The sequence below is a fragment of the Rhinoraja longicauda genome, chromosome 12 (assembly GCF_053455715.1).
Source record: "Rhinoraja longicauda isolate Sanriku21f chromosome 12, sRhiLon1.1, whole genome shotgun sequence".
Classification (NCBI taxonomy): Eukaryota; Metazoa; Chordata; class Chondrichthyes; order Rajiformes; family Arhynchobatidae; genus Rhinoraja; species Rhinoraja longicauda.
Window position 1 is genome coordinate 1,497,843 of NC_135964.1, and position 26,362 is coordinate 1,524,204.

Below are 26,362 nucleotides of genomic sequence, written 5' to 3' on the forward strand. Positions count from 1 at the left end.
ACTGATTGTCCAATTTACCAATCTTCCAATCTAATTGTTCAGCCAATCCCCACACTCACTCCTAACCTTTCTTTCTCTGATGAGCTTGAAGGTATGTGCTTTGTCCGACCTGCACTCAAAGACTTTAAGAGAGAGTTAGATAGAGCTCTGGGGACTAGTGGAATCAAGGGATATGGGGAGAAGGCAGGCACGGGTTATTGATTGAGGACGATCAGCCATAATCACAATGAATGGCGGTGCTGGCTCGAATGGCCGAATGGCCTCCTCCTGCACCTATTTTCTATGTAGAGTCCACCAATTGCACACACACTTTACACATGCAAAATTGAAAAAATGTGGTTCACTATGAAATATTTGGAACATCATGACTATCTGCGTTCACAAACATTCTTCCTTAAAAATACCTGTGCATGTTTTTTTTCCATATTGTCGCCAATAAAAAACAACACACAATTATATAATTCCTTTAACGTGCAATTAATCCAAGGTATTTTACACAGGAGATTACCAAACAAAACTGGGCATCAAGACCCAAACAAAAAGTATTTTCATGTTGATAGGTTTTAAAGAACCTCGAAGGAGGAAAAGGAGGTAGATTGTGTCAACAGGAAGTATTCATGCTGTGGCCACAGTTTGGAGTCTTCATTAATATTTGCCAAATGATTCTTCCAACTAGCATTTAGTTCTATTGTGCAGCTTTATTGGACACCTGTTATAACCACACAGGTGTCCTTCCTCCAAGCCGTTCTTTGGAGTTTAGTGAAGTCATTCCTGAAATATAACTGAACAGTAGTGAAGCAACACCACGAATGTTCACATTATGGCTGGAAGTTTTTTATAAAGTGGACCTGACTCCGATCCAACCCCACCAAACAAAGCAATTCAAGTAAACATGCATGAAACTGAAGCAGAGTTCAGGGTTGCCATGATTATGGTTGCTGTTCTGGCCATCACTGACCATCATATCTGTCAACATTGACAACCTCTCTGCCCTCAAGCACTGATTCGCCAAAACGTACATTATAACCACCGGGTGGCACTGTTAGCAATGGCAGCCTCGCCAACAGTCTGTCCGTCTTTTCATCTTTTTTGTTATTTTTAATGTGTTTTAAAAAGTATGTGTTAATGTTCTCTGGTTTGGTTTATGTGGGGGTGGGGGAGGGGGAGGGAGAAACTTTTTTTCAATCTCTTACCTTGCCGGAGATGCGATTGTTAGGACGCTCTGCGGCCTAACGTCACGGAGCTGGCGGCCTTGCTCGAGACTGACTTTGAGCCCCACCGCGGGGCCGTGGACCGACCATCAGAGCCTGTGATCCTTTGCCTGGGACCGACGCTCTAACGTTGCGGATTTCACCATCGAGGAGGTCGCGGTCTCGGGTAGAGGCCGATGTCGGGAAGCTCTAAAGTCGCAGAAGGTTCCGGGGTCCGATCGCCCGGCACGGGGAGCTGAGGTCCCCCCGATGCGGGAGCTTGATCCCCTCGATGCGGATGGCCCGACCACCGGCTACAGGAGCCAAGATCGTCCCGTCAACGGAAGGTTCGAGGCCCCCGACCGCGGGAGGACAAAGAAGGGAAAAACGTTTTTTTTCACCTTCCATCACAGTGAGGAATGTGGGGGAGTGACTGTGGTGGATGTTCATGTTAAAATGTATTTTGTGTGTCTTGTTGCTCTTTATTGCTATGACTGTATAGCAAAACAAATTCCTCGAATGTTGGAAAAGATACTTGGCTAATATAAGATAGATAGAAGATAGAATAAGTTTATTGGTCAAGTATGTGCAGATACAAGGAATGTGCCTTGGTGCTCCACTCACAAATGACAACACAAACATACAGTTAACAATTAAGAATAAAGCATAAACACATCAAAACAATAAGGATACAACATTACTGTCTAAACATGTGGGTGAAAATAAACCAGAACAAAAAGGAGACTCCAGACTTTGGTTATTGAGTAGAACTACCACTCGTGGGGAAAAAAGCTGTTTTTATGTCTGGCTGTGACTGCTTTGACAGGCAGAGGGGAGTGCTTCAAAGAGTTTGTGGCCAGGGTGAGAGGGGTCAGAGATGATCTTGCCCGCTCGCTTCCTGGCCCTTGCAGTGTACAGTTCGTCAATGGGGGGAAGGTTGCAGCCAACAACCTTCTCAGCTGTGTGAACGATCCGTTGCAGCCTCCGGATGTGGTGCTTGGTGGCTGAGCCAAACCAGACCATGATGGAAAAGGTGAGGACGGACTCAATGATAGCAGTATAGAATTGGACCATCATTGCCTGTGGCAGATTGTGTTTCTTCAGATGCCGCAGGAAGTACATCCTCTGTTGGGCCTTTTTGACTGTGGAGTCGACGGTGGCCCCCTATTTAAGGTCCCTGGAGATGATGGTTCCAAAGAACTTAAATGACTCCACAGATGTGACTGTGGTGTTGTTGATGGTGAGTGGGGGGAGGGGAGGAGGATCTCTTTGAAAGTCTACAATTAGTTCCACTGTCTTGAGAGCATTGAGCTCCAGGTTGTTGCGATGGCACCAGGACGCCAGCTGTGTCACTTCCCATCTGTAGGCAGATTCCTCCCCATCCTGGATCTGTCCAATCGGGGTAGTGTCATCCGCAAACTTGAGGAGCTTGACAGAGGAGTCTGTGGAGGTGCAGTCGTTGGTGTAGAGAGAGTAAAGGAGAGGGGAGAGAGTACACAGCCTTGTGGTGCTCCTATGCTGAGGGTCTGTGGGTCCGAGATGTGCTTTCCCAGCCTCACATGCTGCTTCCTGTCTGTCAGGAAGTTGATGATCCACTGACAGAGGGGTTCAGGCACAGTCAGCTGGGAGAGTTTGTAGTGTAGTAGCTCTGGCACAAAGGTGTTAAAAGCAGAGTATCATAAAGTATGATTTTGATTATGATTATAACCAAGCAACATGCACCATATCGGCACAGAGACCATCAAGGGTCAACTAACAGATATGTGGAAACCAAATGGTAACAAAAGATGTCCCAAATACTATGGCTGCACATTTGTTGTAAAAGTGACCTCAACAATGAATTTCAGAACAGGACAAATTACCATCACTTCAACAAACCACCCGAATAACAAATTGGAATCTTCAGAATGAACAACACATCCTACAAAACTCAATTTATCTTCAGTGACTTTAATACAAAGTCACAAATGAAAGTGGATTGATGCAATTGTCTGGACAGCTGAACAAGTTGCCTCTGATTCGGGACCTCACCTTCCTTCAACAATGGGAGCAAAGGGTGCGCTGCCTAAACCCTAAATTCATCTGACAGCAACAACATTGAGGCACTCAGGTGTAATGTGTTCATGAATTAGTCCACACTCCACACACTGCCCTGACACAATTGAAGTTCATGCAGAAGGAACAAATGGTAGCATTATTCTGCCATCTGATTCAGTTCAAAAAAGCTTAACTGGCAGGAACTTTGCAGCGTATCTGAACAAAGCAGTGGTAAACAAAGACCGCTACTGGGACAAGTTTGAGGCACAAGCAGAAGGTACACCCTTGAAAGGCAGCAGAGAATACTACTGTGTCTCAGAACACATGCCAGATGTGACCACCACATACAACATACCTCCAGGTACAAATTCAACCAAGTCGGAGGGCTACCATGGCCATTGGAGAAGAGCTTGTAAATGGAATGGCAATGGAACAATGCAAGTCATACTGGCATCCAATAAAAAAATAAGGATACGATCAATAAACACAATGATATTTGGTCCTCAATCAGGTCACTGATAGCAAGCTAATTTCTACTGAAAAGATAAAGCTATTTACAAGTTCACAAGTTATAGGAGTAGAATTAGGCTATTCGGACCAACAACTCCGCCATTCAATCATGGCTGATCTCTGCATTCTAATCCCATTTTCCTGCCTTCTCCCCATAACCCTTGACACCCGTTGTAATCAAGAATTTGTCTATCTCTGCCTTACAAATATCCACTGACTTGGCCTCCACAGCCTTCTGTGGCAATGAGCTCCACAGATTAACTACCGTCTGACTAAAGAAGTTCCTCCTCACCTCCTTTCTAAAAGAGCGGCCTTTAATTCTGAGGCTATGACCTCTGGTCCTAGACTCTCCCACCAGTGGAAACATCCTGTCCGCATCCAGATATTTAGACCAGCAAAAAGGGACTGACATTTGACACTACTCTGCTCCTTGAGGTCATAGAATCATACAGCACAAAAACAAGCTACCAACTCAACCCCATCAAGCACTTATTTTGATTTACTCTATTTTCCTCTCCTCATGTTCCCATCAGGGCCATTCTTTGGAAAGTGAACCAATCCCCATATCCCTTGATTCCACTTGATTCCATTTCTGCCTCTGCACAAAGATAGATTATAGCGCAAGGTCTGGAGACACAAACTTTGAATTGAGGAGTCGAAGGTGAAGTTGTTGAGGGTAAGGACCAGCTCTGCTAGGCGGAGGAGAGTGTTAGATGTAAATTGGCTGGTTCTGTGTAAATTCCAAAGTGAATTCTGCATCAGGACATAAAATGTAGGAAAGTACAGCACAGAAATGGGCCCTTCAGCGCACAATGATTGTGCCGAAAATGATGCCAAGTTCAACCGATCTCATCTGCCTGTACATGATACATATCTCTCTATTTCCTGAACTTCAATGTGCTGATCTAAAAGACTCTTAAACACCACTATCGTGTCTGACTCCAGCACCACCCCTGGCAAGGCGTTCCAGGCCCCCACTACTCTCTGTGTAAAAACAAACTTGCCCCACACATCTCCACTAAACATTCCTCCTCTGTCCTCACAGCTCTACCCTCCAGTGTTGGATATCTCCACCCTGGGGGAAAAAGGTTCTGTCTACCCCATCTATGCTTCACACAATTATAGATACTTCTCCCAAGTCTCCCATGAACCTCCGATGTTCCAGAGAAAATGATCCAAGTTTATCCAACCTCTTCCTCCAGCTGAAACCATCTAATCCAGGCAGCATTCTGGTAAATCTCCTTTGAACCCTGTCCAAAGCCTCCACATCTTTCCTGTGACTTGGCGGCCACAACTGCATGCATACAGGTGCTGCCCGGCTTACGATGCTTCGACTAACGATATTTCGACTTTGCGATGGTGCAAACGGCAGCGACCCATAGCGAGCCGCAGCTCGTGATCACGTGTATTAAATGCATCTCCACTTACGATATTTTCGGTTTCCAATGGGTTTCTCGGAACAAAACCCCATCGTAAGTTGAGGAGCATGTACTCGAAATGCGGCTGAACCAAAGTCCTATGGAGCTGTATTATGACTTCCTGACTTTTATATTCAATGCCCCGAGCAATGAAGGCACGAACACTACATTTTTTTACCACCTGAAGTGAGCTATGAAAATGGACTCCAAGATCCCTCTGCACATTAATGCTGTAAGGGTCTTGCCATTAACTATATACTCTCCCCTTACATTCACCTTCCCACAGTCCAACACCTCACATGCTCAGGTTGAACTCCATCTGCCATTTCTATGCCCATTTCTGCAGCTGATCTCTATCCCGCTGAATCTTTTGACAGCCTTCCTCACTGTCTGCCACTCTTCTATTTTGGTGTCGTCAGCAAACTTGCTCACCAACTCATCTACATTTATGTCTAGGTTACAAATATATAAATAAATCCACTTTGCGACTTCTGGTTGGTATCCAGCTCTTTGTTCAAGTTGCAGAACAACCTCTGCCAAATGCTGACTTGGTCAGCAACGTGAGCCATCCTGGAAAGTGCAGTTGTGGGACTTCACACAGTTTGTGAACATGAATAACACAACAGTGCAAGCTGGTACCTCGTAGCCTTTACAGAGCATGTAGATTGGATGGAGCGATCACTCAACATATCATGTATTTCTCCATGACAATACTGACAATACTGACAATTGTCATTACTGACAATATTTTTCTGAACAGTAATAAATTCATCTTTTCTATGGTGAAAAGCAATAGACTGCAAAAAAGAGTGAAGCGCACAATTACACAACTCTTCTTTCTGGAACAAATGAATTTATGTTAGAATGTGTATGTACACGAACGCTTCATTCATTTGGAAACAGCGGCACGTGAAACTAAAGTTTTGTCATTTTAATTTTGCTGTTTAATTATATTCGAGCATGTTTTAAAAAGTCATAAGGTGGCAATTCCATTAATGAATGATAACTGCTTTCAATGTTTTATGAAATCTCATTATTTTGCCTGAGTGTAGTTGTTTAAGTGACATATTAAATTGTGGTGAGCTGGCAGCGGTATAACTGCAGTTTCCTCTAATCTCAGTAACATCACTATCTGTAAAGGAAGGCACCAGTAACACAAGTGCATCATCTGACATCTCAATTACTTTGCAATCTCCACTCAAATCATCCAAAATTCCTTAGCAACCATCATAAGATGTAAAATCCTCGAGATGCCAAGTGGAACAATGATCATGTCATCTTCCAATGGAAGGGAAGACATTTCCTCTTTGATTTTGTTCCACAGGCAGATCAATAGCAACTCACTAAAGCAACCACTCACCAGGACAATGGGTGTCAGCGGCTATTCAGTCATGTAAAACATCACATTTGTCTTATTCTTCTCATGATCTCACAGGCACTTTATACAAGAAAATTACTGAAGAACAAACCTAAGTAGAAACCACCAAAGATTTAATTTGCCAAGTTATACAAGGAATCAGAACCGTACCAGTTTTATAAAAACTGAATACGAATTAAAGGTTATTCAATAAATACAATAATTCTAACATCTTAACATAAAAATGCAGATGCTGGAATATTGAGCAAAACACAAAGTGCTGGAGGAACTCAGAGGGTCAGGTAGCATCTGTGGAGGACATGTTCAGACAACGTTTCAGATCAGATATCGTCTTCAGATTGAAGAAAGATGCTGACCCAAAACGTTGTCTGTCTATTCCCACTACTGATGTTACTGGCCCCACTAGGATACTCAATCACTTAGTGCTATGCTTATATGTTGTTATTTGCACAGTCAGCCTGTCACAAGGTAGAAAGTGTGAAGGCATGCCTTGAATTTCCACAGTTGGTTTATCTTCTTCAAAGACAGTCATTCAGGATCAAGGATGATTTGCATCCACTCCAGTTTTGTGGGTTCTGAGGTGGCTAAGGTGGTGTGTTGGGTGGGTGACCACTTCCATCTTTCTCGTGTCGGCTCCCATGTGCCCCCAATGCATAGCCTCCAGACTGCTATCTGCAGCACAGGTTGCTGCCCAGGCATCACAGTGAATCACAAATGAAGTGAAGTGTCATTTTATGAGAACAACAAATCACTTGTGTAATGGAGTAGATTTCAAACTGACCACATTTCAACCAAATACCGCAAATGGAAGCTTTGGAGATTACATGTAATAAAATAAATCTTTATTGAACCAGTCCATAAAAATATCACAGAAACCAAATGTTTCTTTTCCACCAATTAAATGTATTTTTGGCTGTCATATCCTGTAAGTGCATCTAAAATTGGCAGTGTTTTGATAATAATGTCCAGGTTTTTGATCATATTCAAATGCCATTTCTTTTATTCTGGATGTATTTTGCTGTTCCTGACCAAAGGGCAAGGATAAATTGTTTAATTTCTTATATTCCTCTGGATTATGACAATGTCTGGCTTCTATTTGAAGCAAGCCTAATCGTCTGAATTAGATTTCTTTAAACCCAGAGTTAGTTGGCTGCAATCAAGTCTTGAGACATAATCAAATCTTTTTTTTGTTAGAAAAACGCTGATATATTGAAGGCATGTGTGTTGGTGGCATGAGCCACAGGGTGTTGCATGTGTCTAGTGCCCTGGTATAAATCCAGATGCCGCTGGCTAGCAAATTTTGTGAAAAAGGGAGCCTCCCCCTGCCAGTACATAACCTCTGCATCATCAAGCCTCTCGCAGTGCCTCCTCATGGCAACACATGGTAACTGCGGCCACCTTCAGTCCCAGGCTAAACTGCGCGGGGATCTGGGAGGAACTCTGGCCCCCAGAGATGCGACGTGCGGCCCCACCGGCGTGTGGACACGTCCTGACGTCCATCAACCAGGTCCCAACTATGGGTTAAATATCACCCCCGCCTGCTGCCTTGTGGGTAAGGCTCAGGACAGCCAAAGGCACTGAAGCTGGAGTCCCTAGAGACGGTCGGCTGATCCCTCGTGCAACTCCTGCAACCGAGTAGCCCCAGACATAGCAGCCACGCCGCTCCTCTCGAATCAGCCAAGCAGGTGGAGAGGGGAATGCAGATGCTGGGCAAGTTTGTATTCCCATTTACCTGCCCAGGCTCAGCGGCCAAATCAAATGGAGAGGACACTTCATCCTTGATGGGCACAGTGAGATGTGACCACAGATGAACAATCGCCCTCTCCAAGCAGGACAACGCCAAGCTGCATCATCATCTCCCGCAGATGGACGGGTGCCAGAATGAATTGAAGGCATGAGGTTCCTGAGCTGTCTCCAGTACAACTGTGATCAAACACAGCAAGTAAAATTCCCTGGTGCATTATATCACCTACACCAAAACTGTACTCAAAGTAATTTCACATGGATTTCACAGCAAGTCCACTCGCAAAAGTAATTAAGCTTCATTAGTGTGGGGATTACACTGTGGGATACTGATATGTGAAAGCTTCAAACATTCGTCAAAAATTCCTTTCTCACCGACCCTGGCAGTGATTGCAACCTACTAAAATAGAATCAAAATAACATTTCAGACAAATAATTAAGCATCTGTACATCAGTTTAGCAAAATGTAAGGCCCTTAGAATCTATCCTGACTGGAAACTTTGGATTAACAGAGAGTTTCTCTCTGCTTAAATTCATATCTGAGACTTTCATGACATATGCCCCCCTCCTGCACAAGAAGGCCAAGTATGATCTCCGAAAGGCTGTCAGGTACCCCAAGGGAGAATTGTAGAACAACTTGGAGCTGGATCATTTCAGTTCAATCAGGTGGAAGCAACGTGACTGTGCCAGATGCAAAGTATCATCGCTTACTCTTGTAACACAATCTGAGCTACTACAGAGATGGCCAGGGGCAGAAAGTTCCAAGGCATTCATATCACCAACAATCTAACCTGCTTCCTTCACACTGACACGATGATCAAGAAAGCCCATGGGTGTCTGAGAAGATTCAGCATGTTCATGGGCAGTCTCTCAAACTGCCATGGATGCACTCCAGAAACTATTCTGATGGGATGCATGATGGCACTGTCTCTCGTACCTCCACCTCATTCAGTTATTCTGTTATTGTACATCAGTATTTTTTGCACTACTTTAGTTTGCACTAGTCTTGGCACCATTCTGCTGTTTTGCACTCATCAATGTATTTATACTTTGTGCTGTTGTATTTATGAATACCATGTATACTGTTTACTCTGAGAGCTTCATGTGAAAAAGAAATTTCATTGAACCTGATGCATCTGACATTAAACTAACCTGTATCTGAATCTAAGATAGACATAAAATGCTAGTGCAACTCAGCGGGTGAGGCAGCATCTCTGGATAGCAGGAACAAGTGATGTTTCGGATCGAGACCCTTGTTTGGCCCGAACTGTCTTGACCCGAAACGTCACCCATTCCTTCTATCCAGAGAAGCCGCATGTTCCGCTGAATTACTCCAGCATTTTGGGTCTATCTTCAGCGTAAACAAGCATCTGCACATCCTTCCAACAGATTGAATCTGAATCGAGTTCATCACTCCGTCAAGTCAGTGTAAATCGGGACAAACTCTTCAGATTTAACTTAAGTCAGTCTCAAGCAGGTACTTACGTTTGTTGGTCAGCGCATTTCTTGTTCACGTCTTCCCACTTGTCATCGAGCTCAGCCACTGCGTCATGTATTGGGTTAACGTCCATGTATGGGACACTCCGCAAGGCCGCGGGCTTCTGGCTGTGTACTGATGCCACTGGGCCCGAGAGGTTCTCCAATTGCCTTTTCACGTTCTGAGTTCAGAAAAAAAATTAATCGGACAAAAGATTCAGTCTCACCACAAAGTATGAACAAAATAGTGCCTGTTGATGAAGAATCTTGAACAAAGGTACATAAAATATCCTTACAATATTTTTTATTACAGTTCAACTATTGCATTTCCTTTGGAAATAATGTTATCACTGTGTTATGACTAAATCAAGGTAATCACTGGAGAAAACAATACTAATCTTCTTCCAGCAGCATTACCAGGCCTGTATCCAATATTAAAAGATTCTACTATGACATAAAAGTCATAAGCACACTCTTATATGAGAAAAGACTCAAAACACTATGAATATCATGATTTGGAACAAAATGTGTTTTCTCATACACCCAATTTATCTCCTCGTCAGATTCACTTCCATCAACAAACCATGAAATAAAATATATGATTGCTTTTCAGATACAGAATGTGCCAATAAACAAGTGGTGATGTATTTTCTGAGGAATATTTTATGCATACTGTAAATAACAGCGCTATTATTGGGGTCATGGATGTAATTTCCATTTGCAATTTATCAGTAGTCTGTCTATTTACGGTAATTTTACTTTAACCCTTGTATTGGTTACATAGAAAGACTGGATCATACAAAGTGAAAACCTGACATGTTTACAAATTTGTGCCCACCCTTGGGATTAAAAACCTCAAAAACAAAATAGAAAAGGAAATGTGTTGTATTTAATAAGACCAGGGAAGATGCAACAGGAGCAGCATCAGCTCTCGAGCAGCACTATCTACCCCTTCAATACAGTCAGAACTGAATCAGCGTCCCTCAAATCTATTTTCCTGCCCAGTCTATCTCATGCATAAATATATATAAGAACTCAACTTCCATTAATTCACAACGCTGGCAGAATCCACATTCTCAGCTGCAAAGTTGGATAGGCCATGGAGCTGTAGCACTCACAGCACTAAAGACAGAGGTTCAGTCCTGACCCTGGGTTCAGTCCGGTTGGAGTTTGTATATTCTCCCGCTCCAAAATTGTGACACACTGAGATGAACAGTTAACTTTGTTCCAAAGTGGATTTAACTTTTCTTTGCTCCAGTGTTAATGGCATTTTGAAATCTTTTCACCAAAACCTTGATCAGGTTATGTTGATTCTAAAACAAGATTGGTAATAAACCTGTGACCACATGATATTCTGCTGGTTGCTCCAATTCCCCTCCACATCCCCAAGAATATGGGTTGCCAGGTTAATTGGCCACTGGGGTCTAGAATCTAGTAGTGGATGTTGAGAGTGTGGGGAGAATAAGAAAAAAAAGTATAAATTGGTGGCTGAATAGTCAGTGTGGACTCGTTGGCTGAAGGATCTGTTTCCATGCTGTATCTTTCTGAGACTATGAATACGTGCAAAAAAGAAATCAATAATGACTTTGTTCCTGTTCATTCCCTTTGATCTAAGATCTGAGTTGGCTGGGAAGATATTTTTGAATGACACACTGTGTAAGAAGGAAATGCAGATGCTGGTTTACACTGAAGGTAGACACAAAATGCTGGAGTAACTCAGCGGGACGGGCAGCATCTATCTAGTTACTCCAGCAGATTGCATCCATCATGTTATATATTTTGGCATTGTGCTGCAAAACAACCACAACGGTACAACCTTATTTCTGCAAAATCCCTGTTCTCCCCTTGACCTTTTCCCAAATATAAACATTTAACGTACAATTCCAGCACAACAACTTTGGTTATAACTGAATAAATTGTAACTGGTTAAAAAAATTATGGGAGCCAAAATTAATACTTCACATAAAAAAAGGTATGTCTTCACCCCCATTGTGCATTGAAGCAATAAATAGTTTCAAGGCATCTCTTGCACTTCACAGAAGGAATTTATTTTAAATTGAATTTGCAAGATATGTGTGACAGGCCTAGCATTATTGCTGAGTCCTGATTATCCATGGTTTAATCAGGCAATATCACACAAATAGACCAGGCAGGGCAAGGATGGCAGAGTTCCTCTCCTGAACAGCATTAGTGAACCAGATAGGCTTTAGGTCATAAGGTGATAGGAGCAGAGTGTAGGAAAGAAAACTGCAGATGCTGGTTTAAATCGAAGGTAGACACAAAATGCTGGAGTACCTTAGGCAGCTTCTCTGGAGAGAAAGAATGGGTGACGTTTTGGATCGTGACCCTTCTTTAGACTTAGAATCTTCAGAATTAGGCCATTTGGCCCATCAAGTCTACTCCGCCATTCAATCATAGCTGAACTCACTCTCCCTCCTAGCCTAAATTCTCCTGCCTTCTGCCCCATGACCCTTGACACCCGTACCAATCAAGAATCTGTCTCTCTCTCTGATTAAACCAAGGACAGTGGCATTTTTGAACAGCATTGCTTATTGTCAGTGATTTTGTTTTTAATTACATTTTTTTAGAAACTGAATTGTAATTCCAGAGATGCCACTGGTGCAGTTTGAACTCAGGTGACTGGGTGCTATTGCCTGTGCCTCTGGATTATTGGCCCAGTAATTTAGCTTCTTGACTACCATTGTATCCTTATGCCTTGCCTAAACTGAAAGTGTCCAACTGTTGTGACTTAGGAAAAAAACAAACTCGAATGAAACTCACATAGAGGAACATATTTTTAGAAAAGTTCTGCCATTTCCTCTATAATCCCTGGTGTAATTGGCCAAAAAAAAGACAGGTTTGGTATCACAATGAATTATAACATCCCATATCACAAAGATTGCTACTAGTCCCTGAAGCATAATCTGTGCACGCATTTACTCTCCATGACAGGCAACATAATAATTAATAATAATAACAATAATAATAATAATAATAAATAATAATTAATAATAATAATAATAAACATGATAATTAATGATTAATAATAATAATAATAATTAATAGTAATCTTTTAGATTTAGGTTTATTATTGTCACATGTACCAAGGTACAGTGATAAACGCTGCTTAGCATGCTATCCAAAAACATCAGATAGACCATACACCTGATACAATCACCTGAAATACAATTACAATAGACAGAGCAAAGGGAAATACACAGTGAAGAATATAGTTCTCAGCATCGTAGTGTGTTGTCACTCATCAGTTCTGTTTGCATACTCTTCCATACCATAGATATCAAATCTAATCTTGGAAAGACTGCTTGTTTCTGTGTCAACCACAAACCCTGGAAATTAATTTCACATCCTCACAATTTTCAATGGAAATAACCTTTTTCCTTATTTTCTCATCTAAATTGCATCTATTTAACGCAAGCATTTACTGCTCCTCACTCTCAAATGCTCAAATATATGGTGACACCTCGTCTCCGACATGCACATCATTTGCAAATTGTGAATATTTCTTTCATTTGAATAAATTTATGGATTGCCTTTCAATTTTCTTTGCATTTGGATCACCTCAAGCAATCGACAAAGGGAAAAGCAAGTTGGAGTTAACTAGCTCCTTCAAGCTGCACATCACCATGCCAAGGCTGGAGAGCACACAAGCGTGTCTTGATGCCAACATTAAAACATGGCATGACATTAAGGTTTTGCGGGATGAAAGCTCTTGAATTTGAAATGAGCTATTTATTTTTACTGCAGCCAGTTTTGCCTGACCCATGAAAAGCATCGCAAGCTGCAGTACTAAACTGGACACTGAGAGCCAAGAAAACTAATTAAAATTACAATGTATAAGGAGATCAACTGTTTCATGTGCTTCATACCCAAAGACCAAAAAGTAACGTAAAGAAGAATTGCAAGTCTGCCAATGGCAAATTAATTCCAGTGTCATGACATAACATCAAACCAATATTCAAAATGTTGTTTGATCACAGGAAATGCACAAGACATGCCCGCAGATTGCAAGTTGTAGACGTGTCCGCAGGAAGCTGTAGATGTGAAGGGCGTGCAAATGTGTTTTTTGAAGCTTCACTACAGTAATGGCCACTCATAAATTCTTCAACACACAATTATTCTCTTTCTTTCAGGATGGGATCTTCCTTCATCTGCAATGAAGCACTTTAAATCTGAACAGTAAACACAAACACTGATCTGTACGGGATGGGATGGATTCTGATGAGAGAACCATGGAGATGAAATCTCAGACGAATGAAATGGCCGTTACATTTCCCACATCCGCACATTTTTTTCTCAGACATTGTTGTTGCTTTTGACAATGGGAGTTACTGCCAGAGTTTGAAAAGTCGGAATGAATATTGCATGTACATCTGCTTTATTAAGAACTAAAGAAAGATAATTTTACTGTTCATTTTAACTGGAAAACAGAAATAATATGCTTGCACTTCCGAAAATAAGCTGAGAGCATTTATTTATGTGGACTGAGTGACTTCTGCCATAATAGAGGACAGAGTGTCTTCTGCCATAATAGAGAACTGAGTGTCTTCTGACCTGGCATTGCATTGTTAATCAGGCAAAATATTATGGAGTTGGTATATGTTATGCTCCCCCATGGAGAAAAAACACACACTTGTAATGGCTCAGCTGAGGATCACCCAGGATGGGAAATACCACAAAAACGCAAAGCCGTTGCAATGCCTCAGAAACCAGGGGGCAGAATGGCATCTGTGTCTATAGCACATTTGCCATCACCCTACACTGGCAATCTCAGTTTGAGGGGCAGCACTCATTCCAACATGTAATGTGGAACATTGCCCAAAATATGGTGCAAATGCTTGGGTGGAACAGAAGCGTAGCAGTAGACTTGCTGCCACACAGCGCCAGACACCCGGGTTCGATCCTGACTATGGATCCTGTCTGTATGGAGTTCGCACGTTCTCCCTGTGACTGCGTGGTTTTTCTGCAGATGTTCTGGTTTCCTCCCATATTCCAAAGACGTGCAGGTTTGTAGGTTAATTGTCTTCTGTAAATTATCCCTGGTGTGTTGGATAGAACTAGTGTACGGGGATCGTTGGTCGATGCAAACGCGGTGGGCCGAAGGGCTGAATTCCGTGCTGTATCTCCAAATTAAATTAAACGTTGTAGGTATGGCAACGATTTCTAAGTTGAAAAAGCAGGCTAATAATTCTGTAACAACCAGCATTACTCTGTCTTGTCAAGAAAACTGAAAGCAGTTCAGCCGATGAAAACAAGCAGGCTTATCTCAAACAGAATAGGAGGGGTTTTGAAGGGTATGGACCAAATGCAGAGAAATGGGACTAGGCCAGTATGTCAACGTGGTTGGGTAGGCTGAAGGGCCTGTTTCCATGCTGTATAGCTGAAAGACTCAATGACCTCTCACTCCCTTAATGGACTTAGTCCAGACAGTTTCTCGCTGCCCTGAGCTATGAACACGGTTATAGATCATATCTGACCTCACTTAATTCCAGCCATAGTTGGTATATCGAGGAGACCCATTCACCCCTAGTCAGGATCGAAAACGTGGTCACTTGCACTGTAAGGCAGCAACTCTAGTGCTGCGTCACTGTGCCACCCTGACGATGATGTGCATAAATACTTTAACAACAAAAGCCTGCCTTTTTATTCTAACCAACCATGTGATCTAGAGGTATCATTGTACTGAAAGGAATTGAGTCAATTACTTACAAATTGCCTAGAAGTTTTTTGTAGCTTTATTTACCATTTTTCCTTCTTCAATTGTTTTTTAAACTAAAAAACTAAAATGACTGGAAACGGTTACATTGGCGGTGGAAGTGAAGATGAGCATACCAGAGTAGATAATACATGTTAACTTGATGAGCAGAAATGCTCACTAGGAAAGTAAACACTGACTAATTGTTTCCTTTCTAAACACGAGAAACTGATAAAGATGTTACACACTTTATACCTCTATCACACATGAGTGAAATCAGCATAGACTGAGAAACACATTTGGAACATTTCCTTCTGAGGTAAGATGGACAGTCCCTAATTGAGCCATTGAGGAAACTATCTCTACAAGGCAAACACACAATAAGCAATAGATCCACTGAAACAATTTCACTTTGATTAAATCCCTACCAATTTCGTGAACTGGTGACAACTGAATGAAGGGGGAATTGAAGTGCAAAGAATTGAAGGTTCAAAGTGTGATAATAGCGTCAGATTTAAGTTCAATGCCGCCGAACTATCAGTGAAAAGGCATTCCTTGTCTAAGAATAACGATTGTATGTCTTCAAATGTTCAATGTCTTCAAAATAAACTATTTTCTTTCTGTCTAACCAACATTTAACTGATTAATAGAGCATTAGTCAAGCCATGCTGACAAGTATCGCTGAATTCTGTTTTACATTAACAATTGGCAACGACAGTACTATGGAACCAAAACATCTCATGATAATCTTTGACCAAATTTTAATAAGATTACTATGGAAGTATTTATCATCTAAAAACTAAAATCCTTTTACCTTGAATGCAAATATAGTCCATGTGGAAGAAAACAAGTTAAAGGTTCTGCAGCTGGCAACTGTTTGAAAAGGATGGTATTGCACACAAAGTACTTTCAAGTCTGTTATATATGTTATTCATATTGCCCAAGCACATATGGGCAATATAGAAACATAGAAAATAGGTGCAGGAGGAGGCCATTCGGCCCTTCGAGCCAGCACCACCATTCATTGTGATCATGGCTCATCATCTACAATCAGTAACCCATGCCTGCCTTCTCCCCATATCCCTTGATTCCACTAGCTCCTAGAGCTCTATCTAACTCACTCTTAAATCCATCCAGTGATTTGGCCTCCACTGCCCTCTGTGGCAGAGAATTCCACAAATTCACAACTCTCTGGGTGAAAAAGTTTCATGAGTAAAACAAGTTTCATGAGTAAAAGTTTTACGAGTAAAACAAAGCTCCTGCAATGACACAAAATTTGATTCTCCCACACAAAATGGATATAATTGCAAAGAATACAAAGCCAGCAAAGGTTCACCAAATTCATTCTAGGGATGAGGGCATTGTCCTGAGCACACTCGGCCGATATTTTCTACAGCAGAAGAGTGAGAGATAATATATCTGAAGTACACACAGTCTTTTCAGGGAGGAGCAGGATGGATGCAGAATGATGCTCCCCCTGACTGGGGTGTACAGGGTCAAACTCTCAAAAAGGGTGCAAAAGATGACTTTCCATTGCTTCATCCAGTGCATAGCACAGCTTCAGAATTCTCTGTCCACAACTGCTGTGGAAGCTCAGCTCTGTCCACAACTGCTGTGGAAGCTCAGCTCTGTCCACAACCACAGTGGAAGCTCAGCTCTCTCCACAACCACAGTGGAAGCTCAGCTCTGTCCACAACTGCAGTGGAAGCTCAGCTCTGTGCACAACCACTGTGGAAGCTCAGCTCTGTCTACAACCACAGTGGAAGCTCAGCTCTGTCCACAACCGCTGTGGAAGCTCAGCTCTGTCCACAACCACAGTGGAAGCTCAGTCATCAGAGGATGAAAGAATTTTGAATATTGAGAGAAGCAAAGGTTACGTGGTTACCACAGGAGAGTTGTGCTGAGGTAAAAGACCAGCCGTGACTTGAATGAAAGGGTTGGATGGGCTGTGACTGCTTGTGTTTCTTGTGTTGTAAGGGTGATCCTTATGTTCAAAAACTCATGTGCCAGTTGGATAGCCCTGCAGAGGCCCACAGTTCTGGCAGTGAAGAACTTTGGATAACAAGGTTATAATCTGCACCAGCTCACCATGGTGGGGCTTTGAACGTTGGACTTTGAACGTTGGACTCCTGCAGTCGGTTATTATTGTACACTTGTGAATCGTGGATCAGGGGTATGGTGATACTCTATTGCACAGGTGTCAAACACAAGGCCCGCCACGTCATTTTATGTGGCCCGCGAGAGCTTAATTGTCATTGGTCGTATATCTTTTAAGTTACAGACATTTTTAACTTTCAAACTTTCATTTCTCAACACATTTTTCCAAGTTGCTGTGCGTCTGACAGCACCACAGGCCTCTCCTCACTCGCACACACAAGATGGACGCCGTTAGCGGAGCCGCCCGCCCGCCCCCCCGCCTCCCCTCTCCTCCCCTCTCCTCACTCTCCCACACCCGGGGGACACTGTCTCCTGAGCAGGAAGGAGATGGTCGGACTGATGGTCCTCATCCGTCCCTTCAACCCACGCCACGACGTCCTCGAGTCCCCCCTTCCACCGATGGCGGCGTCGACTAGGGCCGCTGCCACCGACGGCCCGTCGCGACGTCAGACTGCGCGCCTCCCGCAGCGCCCCTCTCCCCTCTCCTCTCTCCCCTCGCTTCTCTCCCCTCCCGACGCTCCCAGACCGGCCCCGCCCGACTCGAGTAGTCCCACCTCCGCTGCCCGACTCCAGTAGTCCGGGGCTCCCTCCTCCCTGCACGCTCGGTAAGTGCCTTTCGCCGCCAACGGCTCCACGGAGGGGAGGGGAAGTGGGGGCCGAGTGGGGGAGGGAAGGGTGGGGGTGGGTGGAGAGAATGTGATTATGGGGGGGGGGGGGAGGAGAGAGTGGGGGAAAGGGGGTGGTGGGGAAAGGGGGGGTGGGGAAGGGGTGGCGGGGAAAGGGGGGGGAGAGTGAGAGTGGGTGAGGAGAGAGTAGGGGGAGAGTGGGACTGGGGAGGGGGACAGCGGGGGTGGTTGGGGGAAGAGAGAGTGGGGGTGGTTGGGGGAAGAGTGGGGTGGGGGAAAGGGGAACAGTGGGGGTCAGGGAAGAGTGGGGGTCAGGGAAGAGGGGGGATGGGAGGAGCAGAGAGTGGGAGTGGGAGGGAGAGTGGGACTGGGGAGCGGGGTGGTGGGGGGGAAGAGAGTGGGGGAGGGGGGTGGGAGGAGCAGAGAGTGGGGGTGGGAGGAAGGGGACAGTGGGGGTCAGGGAAGAGCGGGGGGAAGGTGGGTGGGGGAAGGGGACAGTGAGAGTGAGAGGGGGAGGAGGGAGGGGGAGGGGAGGAGGGAGGGAGGGGAGGAGAGGGGGTGTGGGGGGTGGTGATGGGGGGAAGAGAGAGTGGGGGTGGGAGGGAAGGGGGACTGTGAGGGTCAGGGAAAAGGGGAGAGTGGGGGAGGGAGGGAAAGGTGGGTGATGGGGAAGGGGAGAGTGAGAGTGAAAGGATGGGGAGGGTGGGGGAGGAGAGAGGGAGTGTGGGGGGGAAGGGGGTGGTGGTGGGGGAGGGAGTGGGGGGTAGGGGGGAAGGGGGACAGTGGGGGTGGGGGAGAGTGGGACCGGTGAGAATGCAGGTGGGGCGAGTGGGTGGAGGGGAGGGTAGGGGTGGGAGGGGGGGAGGAGAGAGTGGGGGAGGGGAGGGGTGAGGAGAGAGTGGGGGAGAGAATGGGGCTGGGGAGGAGAGAGTGGTGGAATGGGGGGTGGAGGAGAGTGCGAGTGGGGGTGGGAGGGAGAGTGCTACTGGGGAGGAGGGAAGAGTGCAGGTGGGGAGGAGGGGTGGGGATAGTGGGGGTTGGGGAGAAAGGGGACAGTGGGGGTCAGGGAAGATGGGAGAGTGGGGGGTAGGGAGAGGAGGGATAAGGAGGATTGAGTAGGGGGTTGAGGATGCTACACCAATACAGGAGAGGCTTTGGGTCCAGGGCTCCTCGGTCACACCCTCTCCCCTTCCCTGTACCGCCTTTAATTGCGCTCCCCCTCCCCTGGAGGAGCACGGCACCACAGTGAAGGAGAAAGAAGATGGCCGCTGGCAGGACGGTGTCAGAGGCTCCCTCTCCCCTTTCCCTTCCTCACCCACCCCTCCCCTCTCCACCTCCCCTCCTCTCCCCTCCCCCCCCAATTGAGATTCTTTTTTTTTTTTAAAGAGACAATTTATTTTAAAGAAAAAACGCGATTTCCCCAGGTCGCAATGGAAACCCTACGAGGAACTTGTCAATGTGCTTACATAAATTTTTACATTTATGTTAATGCATGTACAATATTTGTTCATTTCAATAAATAATAATCAAATGCAGACAGTTATTTAACAATATGTTAAAGATTAGTTACATTTATACAGTCTTACAGTTACAACCGGCCCTTTGAGGGCAACCATAATGCTGATGTGGCCCGAGGTGAAAATGAGTTTGACACCCCTGCTCTATTGGACTGTTTGTAAGGAAAATAATTTCACTGTGTTAACAATTAACAGACGTGACAATAGAAAGCACTGTTGACTTTTGACTCATTCCTTGCCACCTGATAAATGACGAGCAGATATGGAGGAGGGAAAGAAGGGGGATGAGGGTGAGGAGGAAGTGAAGTGGCAGCCTACACAGCCCCATTTCAGACTGCCTGCCACTGACCTGCCAATAAACCCAGCCCTCGCTCACTGTTTAGTACGTCTCATACTCTCTATTGCAGAATGCCAAGTCAACACAAAACAAACATTACAAACATTCCACGTTTATAACTCAATGTTATAAACTCAAAAACATAAACTAATCACCTCTGTGCTCTCTGCACGGCGATGTCTTCTACGTGCCTTTGTGTGCCCAAGTGGATTTAAACAGAAACAATCAGGTGACCACAGCTTGGTAGCTAGAAAGCTACTATTGATTGAAGGGTCCACAGAAGGAAGCCTACCTTTGATGGAGGAGCATGCACAAGGCAGGCTGGTGTTGATGAAGAGGTCAGCAGAAGGAAGGCAACTACTCATGGATGGGTCTGCAGAAGGATTTGGAGGACAATCTGAACAACTCAGGCCCTCCAGTGCCAGGTCTGGGCTGCACCATGTTGGTATTTAGCAACATCAAGAACATCTAAGTATCTTGTATTTTGCATAGTTTGCAGAAACCCTTATATTGAATTATCTAGATCACATTGATAATCTATATGCTATTAGCTTGCATAGTTAATTAGAGATATTGATATTTTGTTGTAGATGGTTGCAGGTGGTTACTTTTGTTGTTGTTTTAGCTAATATAAAATGAATGCTTATTTTCAGCAGAAAGCAGTAAAATGGGTGCTTGTGGCAGAACAGTGTTATCATTGGAAAAGAATGTGTTTATTTGTTTAGGAGTGATAGGGAACAGACAGGCGCTAAAGGGTTTCTTTGTTCTTAAATGACTCCCTTGTTCTATAGTGTTAGCTTGGGTATTGAAGCGGTTCGAAGCAAGGCCATGCAGCTGCAGAAGAATAGATAATGTTGTCCTTATTCCACAATAACAACTCCTTATATGGGCATGTGCAAAAGTAGGAAGAGTTCGTTTCGAATCCACTCTAGGTGATGCGTTTCCCCGAAAGCATGTGACCTGTATTAATGGTTTTGTTTTCTCTGTAACCATGTGAATTGTATTTAGATTGTAATTGGTTGTTGATTCCTATGTAACACCCCTTTTCTGTTCTGTATAACAAGTTATCAATCTTGGAAAAAAGCTGTTCTTTCCCTCTCCCTAGTTGAGATATTTTCAGACACTGTATTGTATCTGGAAATCCTCACAGGAAGAACCCCACTGTGGAATAAAATCCGTTCTACGCATCCAGTATTCGGATTATATTTTTACAACGAGACTGCAGGTAAAGAACTCGGATTATCAACATCGTCTGCATCCAGCATTGGCAACCCTTTACAACCCTGCTGAAAGAGCAAAGAGACATGCAGAGGTGAAGTTCCATCTCCACCGTCACACACTTTCAGAAGAAAGCCAACCTGCTTCTTTTGTGAAACAGCCTGAGGCGGGTCAGTCTGTATCAGTTTTACCTTCAGCCATGTAAAAACTATGTAATCCTGCAACAAGAACAAAAGTTCCTTCCTGATGTTCCAATTATTCAATTGGATATTTACCTTGCCAGAGTTTTGGCGTTGGGCGTGAAAGTCTTACAATGGCTCTGTATGAAATTGTGGGATTTTAATCTTAGAGTAACGGTGATGATAGGGACCTGGGATCGTGGGGAAGAGGGGGAGTAGGGAAAGAGGTCTTTCCTTTGTGTAGGAAGGAACTGCAGATCCAGGTTTAAACCAAACCATAGACACAAAATGCTGGAGTAATTCAGCGGGTCAGACAGCATCCCTCTGGATAGAAGGAATGGGTGACGTTTCTTCAAGTCTTTGTTTTGTTTTGTAATGGAAGCTTCAGACTTGCATTTACATGTTTGAGGAAGTGTGATGTGAGGAGTAAAAAGAACTGCAGATGCTGATTTGCAAACTTTTCTCCAGTTTGCAAAAATTGCTGGAGTAATTCAGCGAGTCAGGTAGCATCTCTGGAACCATATGTGACGATTCAATAGACAATAGGTGCAGGAGGAGGCCATTCGGCCCTTCGAGCCAGCACCGCCATTCAATGTGATCATGGCTGATCATTCTCAATCAGTACCCCGTTCCTGCCTTCTCCCCATACCCCCTGACTCCGCTATCCTTAAGAACTCTATCCAGCTCTCTCTTGAATGCATTCAGAGAATTGGCCTCCACTGCCTTCTGAGGCAGAGAATTCCAGATTCACAACTCTCTGACTGAAAAAGTTTTTCCTCATCTCAGTTCTAAATGGCCTACCCCTTATTCTTAAACTGTGGCCCCTTGTTCTGGACTCCCCCAACATTGGGAACATGTTTCCTGCCTCTAACGTGTCCAACCCCTTAATAATCTTATACGTTTCGATAAGATCTCCTCTCATCCTTCTAAATTCCAGTGTATACAAGCCTAGTCGCTCCAGTCTTTCAACATATGATAGTCCCGCCATTCCGGGAATTAACCTAGTCGGGACTCTTGCTTAGACAGGCAGCATCTCTGGAGAGCATGGATAGGTGATGTTTAGGGTTGGGCCCCTTCTTCAGACATGTCTCCTTTGACATGTGGAGGCCAGTTGTGGGTCAGCAGAAAGTATCCATGACTCAAATCTATTTGGGTGCCCTGATCTAGAATGATGGTGGTGCTGAGTTGTGGGACAGGATGCTTATTGTGAGACCACCCTGGTGCACACTATCTAGCTGCAGAATATACCGAGGATATGCAACCTGGAGCATCCACAATTCAGGAAAAAGTGCAGGTAGAACAACTGAATCATCAATGCAGTGGGGGGAACAATAATTAATATTCCATCGATTTAGTGTCACGTGCTTTGAAAGATTTTAATCATTCGCTGGAATATGTTGGTGGATAGATTTCCCGACTGCTGTCAAATTCTGGAAGGGCTCTCTATGCCACAATGACCATAAGGCAGAATTTTAAACTTCCACTGCAATTCACTGCTGTTGTGCGACTTGTGCTACAATCAAGGCGACGGCATTGGCTGTCAGATACTGCACCAGTGTGCTAATGGAACTGCAAATGGAAAAGAACCCAATCCAGACTCTAAGGGAAGCCCCATGCAAGAATGTTGCTCCTTGGCATTTGATGCTGGCGTGCATACAGACCTGCCAGTACAGTGAGATTTCATCAGCAGTCTGGTCCACTTTGAGGTTCTCATCCACATCCTCCACAACAGACGTGCTCAGTCAAGCTAAAAGCTACAATATCACATGCTCCTGGCCTGATTACAGGCCAGTTGGTGACTACTCATGTGTATATCCCACTGCTGAGCTGAAGCCTAAGTAAGGCGCAATCCATGTGTCCAAAATGGTGGCTCGAGGTGTTGTGTGATGGGATCCTCATTTACATCCTCCTCGAGCTCCTCTTATATAGCCCAACAGCTCATGACCATCACCAAGAAGCTCCAAGTCAGATCCTGCTCACAGGAAGTTAAAGTCGCCGGTGCATGTTTATATTGCCTGTAGCTCGCTAATCAGAATAGATTGTGGAACAGTGAAGGACCGACCAGCTGGCAAGGAGGATGCATAAGAAGGAACTGCAGATGCTGGTTTAAACCAAATAAAGGCCCAAAAAGCTGGAGTAACTCAGCGGGTCAGGCAGCATCTCTAGAGAGAAGGAATGGCTGACGTTTCGTCGAGACCCTTCTTCAGACTGGTTAGGGATAAGGGAAACAAGAGAGATAGATTGAGAGATAAAGAACAATGAAGGAAAGATAAGAAAAAAGTAACGGTGATAAAGGAAACAGGCCATTGTAAGCTGTTTGTAAGGTGAAATTGAGAAGGTAGTGCGACTTGGCTTGGGGGAGGGAGAGAGAGAGTGGGAATGCCGGGCCATCCTGAAGTGAGGGATATCATTATTCCTCCAGTTTGCGTTTTGCCTAATTTGGTATGCATATTTCCTTCTCCTACTGCCAGCCCAATGATGACAAAACATTTTGCAAAAGAAAATTGACAAGTAAATCGTAGGGCCCTGGTGAGTATTGCAGAGTGAAGAACCTTCTACAGTACAGCACAAGAAAAGCCCCTTTGGCCCACAATGTCTGTGCTAAACGTGATGCCAAGCCAATCACATCTACCTGCACATAACCCATATCCCTCCATTCACAGCATGTCCATATGCCTAAGTCCATAAGTCTTGCATCTGTCTCTACAACCACCCCCACCTGCAGATTCCAGGCACTCTGTAAAATACACTTGCCCCTCTCACCTTAAAGCTTTGCATTGAAGTATTTGTTTTTTTCCATCCTGGGATAAAGGTTCTGATTGTCTATCCTATCTATGCATTTTTATATACTTTTATCAGGTCTCTGCCACAGCCTCCGCCAAAAACAATCTAAATCTGTCTAACCTCTCCCTCCAGCTAATACCCCTTAATCCAGGCATCATTCTGGTAAACCTCCTCTGCGACTTTTAACAAAGTCCCCACATCTACCCTGGAATACGATGACCAGAAATGCACACAATATTCCAAATGCAACTTAACCAAAGTCCTATAAAGCTGCATCATGACCTCCTAACTCTTACAGTATACTCAATGCCCTCACCTCTCAAAGCAAGCATACCATATGCCTTCTTTACCATTCCATCTACTTGTGATGTCACTTTCATGGAGTTATGCATTTGGAACCCAAGATCCCTCTGTACAACAATGCTGTTAAGGGTCATGCCATTAATTGTACTTTTTTCCAATGTGCAACACCTCACACTTGCACAGATTAAACTCCATCTGCCATTTCTCTACCCATTTCTGTGCATGTGACAATAAAAAACTAAACCATATCCCACTGCATACTTTGATAGCATTCTTCAAAGTTTGCGATCACAGCAATCTTGGTGTCATCTGCAAATCTACTAACCGACCCATCGACGTTTGCATCCTACATGTGAGACATTTATATAAATCACAAACAGCAGGGGTCCCAGCACAGATACCGGTGGAACTCCATTGGTCACAGATCTCCAGCCTGAATATTGCCCTTCCAACATACCCCTCTGTCCTCTGTCAGTAAGCCATTTCTGAATCCATACAACCAAGTCACTGCTCATACCATGCATCTTAATCTTCTAGATCTGCCCACCCATGGTGGACTTTATCAAGTCCATGTAGACAATGTCAATTCCCCTACCCTCATTGATCACCTTGGTCAACTCCTCGACAAATTTGATCAGGTTAGTATGAGGTTATGTTACAGTTGTACAAGACGTTGGTGAACCAACATTTGGAATGCAATGTAGGAAGGAACTGCAGATGCTCGTTTAGACTGAAGATAGACACAAAAAGCTTTAGTTACTCAGCGGGGAAAGCATCAGATCTGGAGAAAAGGAATAGGTGACGTTTTGGGTCAAGGCCCTTCTTCAGACTGAGAGTCGGGGGAAAGGGAAACGAGAGATATAAACGGCACATAGATCAAATGAATGCAAGATATGCAAAAAGCAACGATGATCACGGAAAGGTGGTCCATTGTTGACTGTGGGGTAGATGACAAGAAGTTATACAGACAGCGCAACTCTACAAGGCAACAGTGAAACTCGTATAATGACTAGGGTGGGGGAGGGATGGAGAGAGAGGGGATGCAAGTTGAAGAAATCAATAGTCACTGTTTTCCATGTTGATCACTGTGCTATTGGGGGGATATAGTTAAGCTGGAAGCAGTGCAGAGAAGATTTACACACATCTTCCCAGGACGAGGAAGACTGGGCTGTAGGGATAGGTTGGGCATGCTAAGAATGTATTCCTTTAAGTACAGGAGGCTGACAGGTGATCTTATGGAGGTGTACAAAATCACGAGGGAAATAGATAGGGTGAATGCACAAAGTATTTGATCCAGGGTAGGGGAAACAAAAAACAGAGGACTTGGGTTTATGATGAGAGGAGCAAGATTTAATGGGAACCTGAAGGGCAACGTTTTCACTCAGAGGTTGGTGGGCATGTGGAACAAGTTGCCAGAGGAGGTACATGTAAAGCATTTAAAAAATATGTAGGCAGATACATGGATTGGAAAGATTTGGATGGATATGGGCCAAATGCGAGCAAATGGGACGAGCTTAGTTGGCTTGTATGAATGAGTTGGGCCGAAGGGTCCATTTCCGTGCTGTCTGATTCTATAGCTGCTCTAACACCAACCTCCTTGATGAGTATTTGATGTTGCATTTACCTTTGTCCCTTGGTGTTGCTACTTCTGCTCTTGTGTAACCTTGTTCTGCAAATTAATCATTCTCTATTCGGCTGATACAGCTGACATAGTGGAAATGTATGCAGGTTATGGATGCGATTCATAGTCATGCCAAGAATGTACATTGCCTGTCC

General features: G+C 44.2%; 1 protein-coding gene across 9 annotated transcripts in view; it reads right to left on the minus strand.

Moving 5' to 3' along the window:
* The window catches only part of dmd (dystrophin), a 1,595,363-nt gene that overhangs the window by 843,652 nt on the left and 725,349 nt on the right, over positions 1 to 26,362 (minus strand). For all 9 annotated transcript variants that reach the window (XM_078408877.1, XM_078408870.1, XM_078408878.1 and 6 more), the window contains one exon: positions 9,762 to 9,934. In XM_078408877.1, the coding sequence (XP_078265003.1) occupies positions 9,762 to 9,934 (173 nt within the window). The remainder of the gene's footprint in view (positions 1 to 9,761; positions 9,935 to 26,362) is intronic.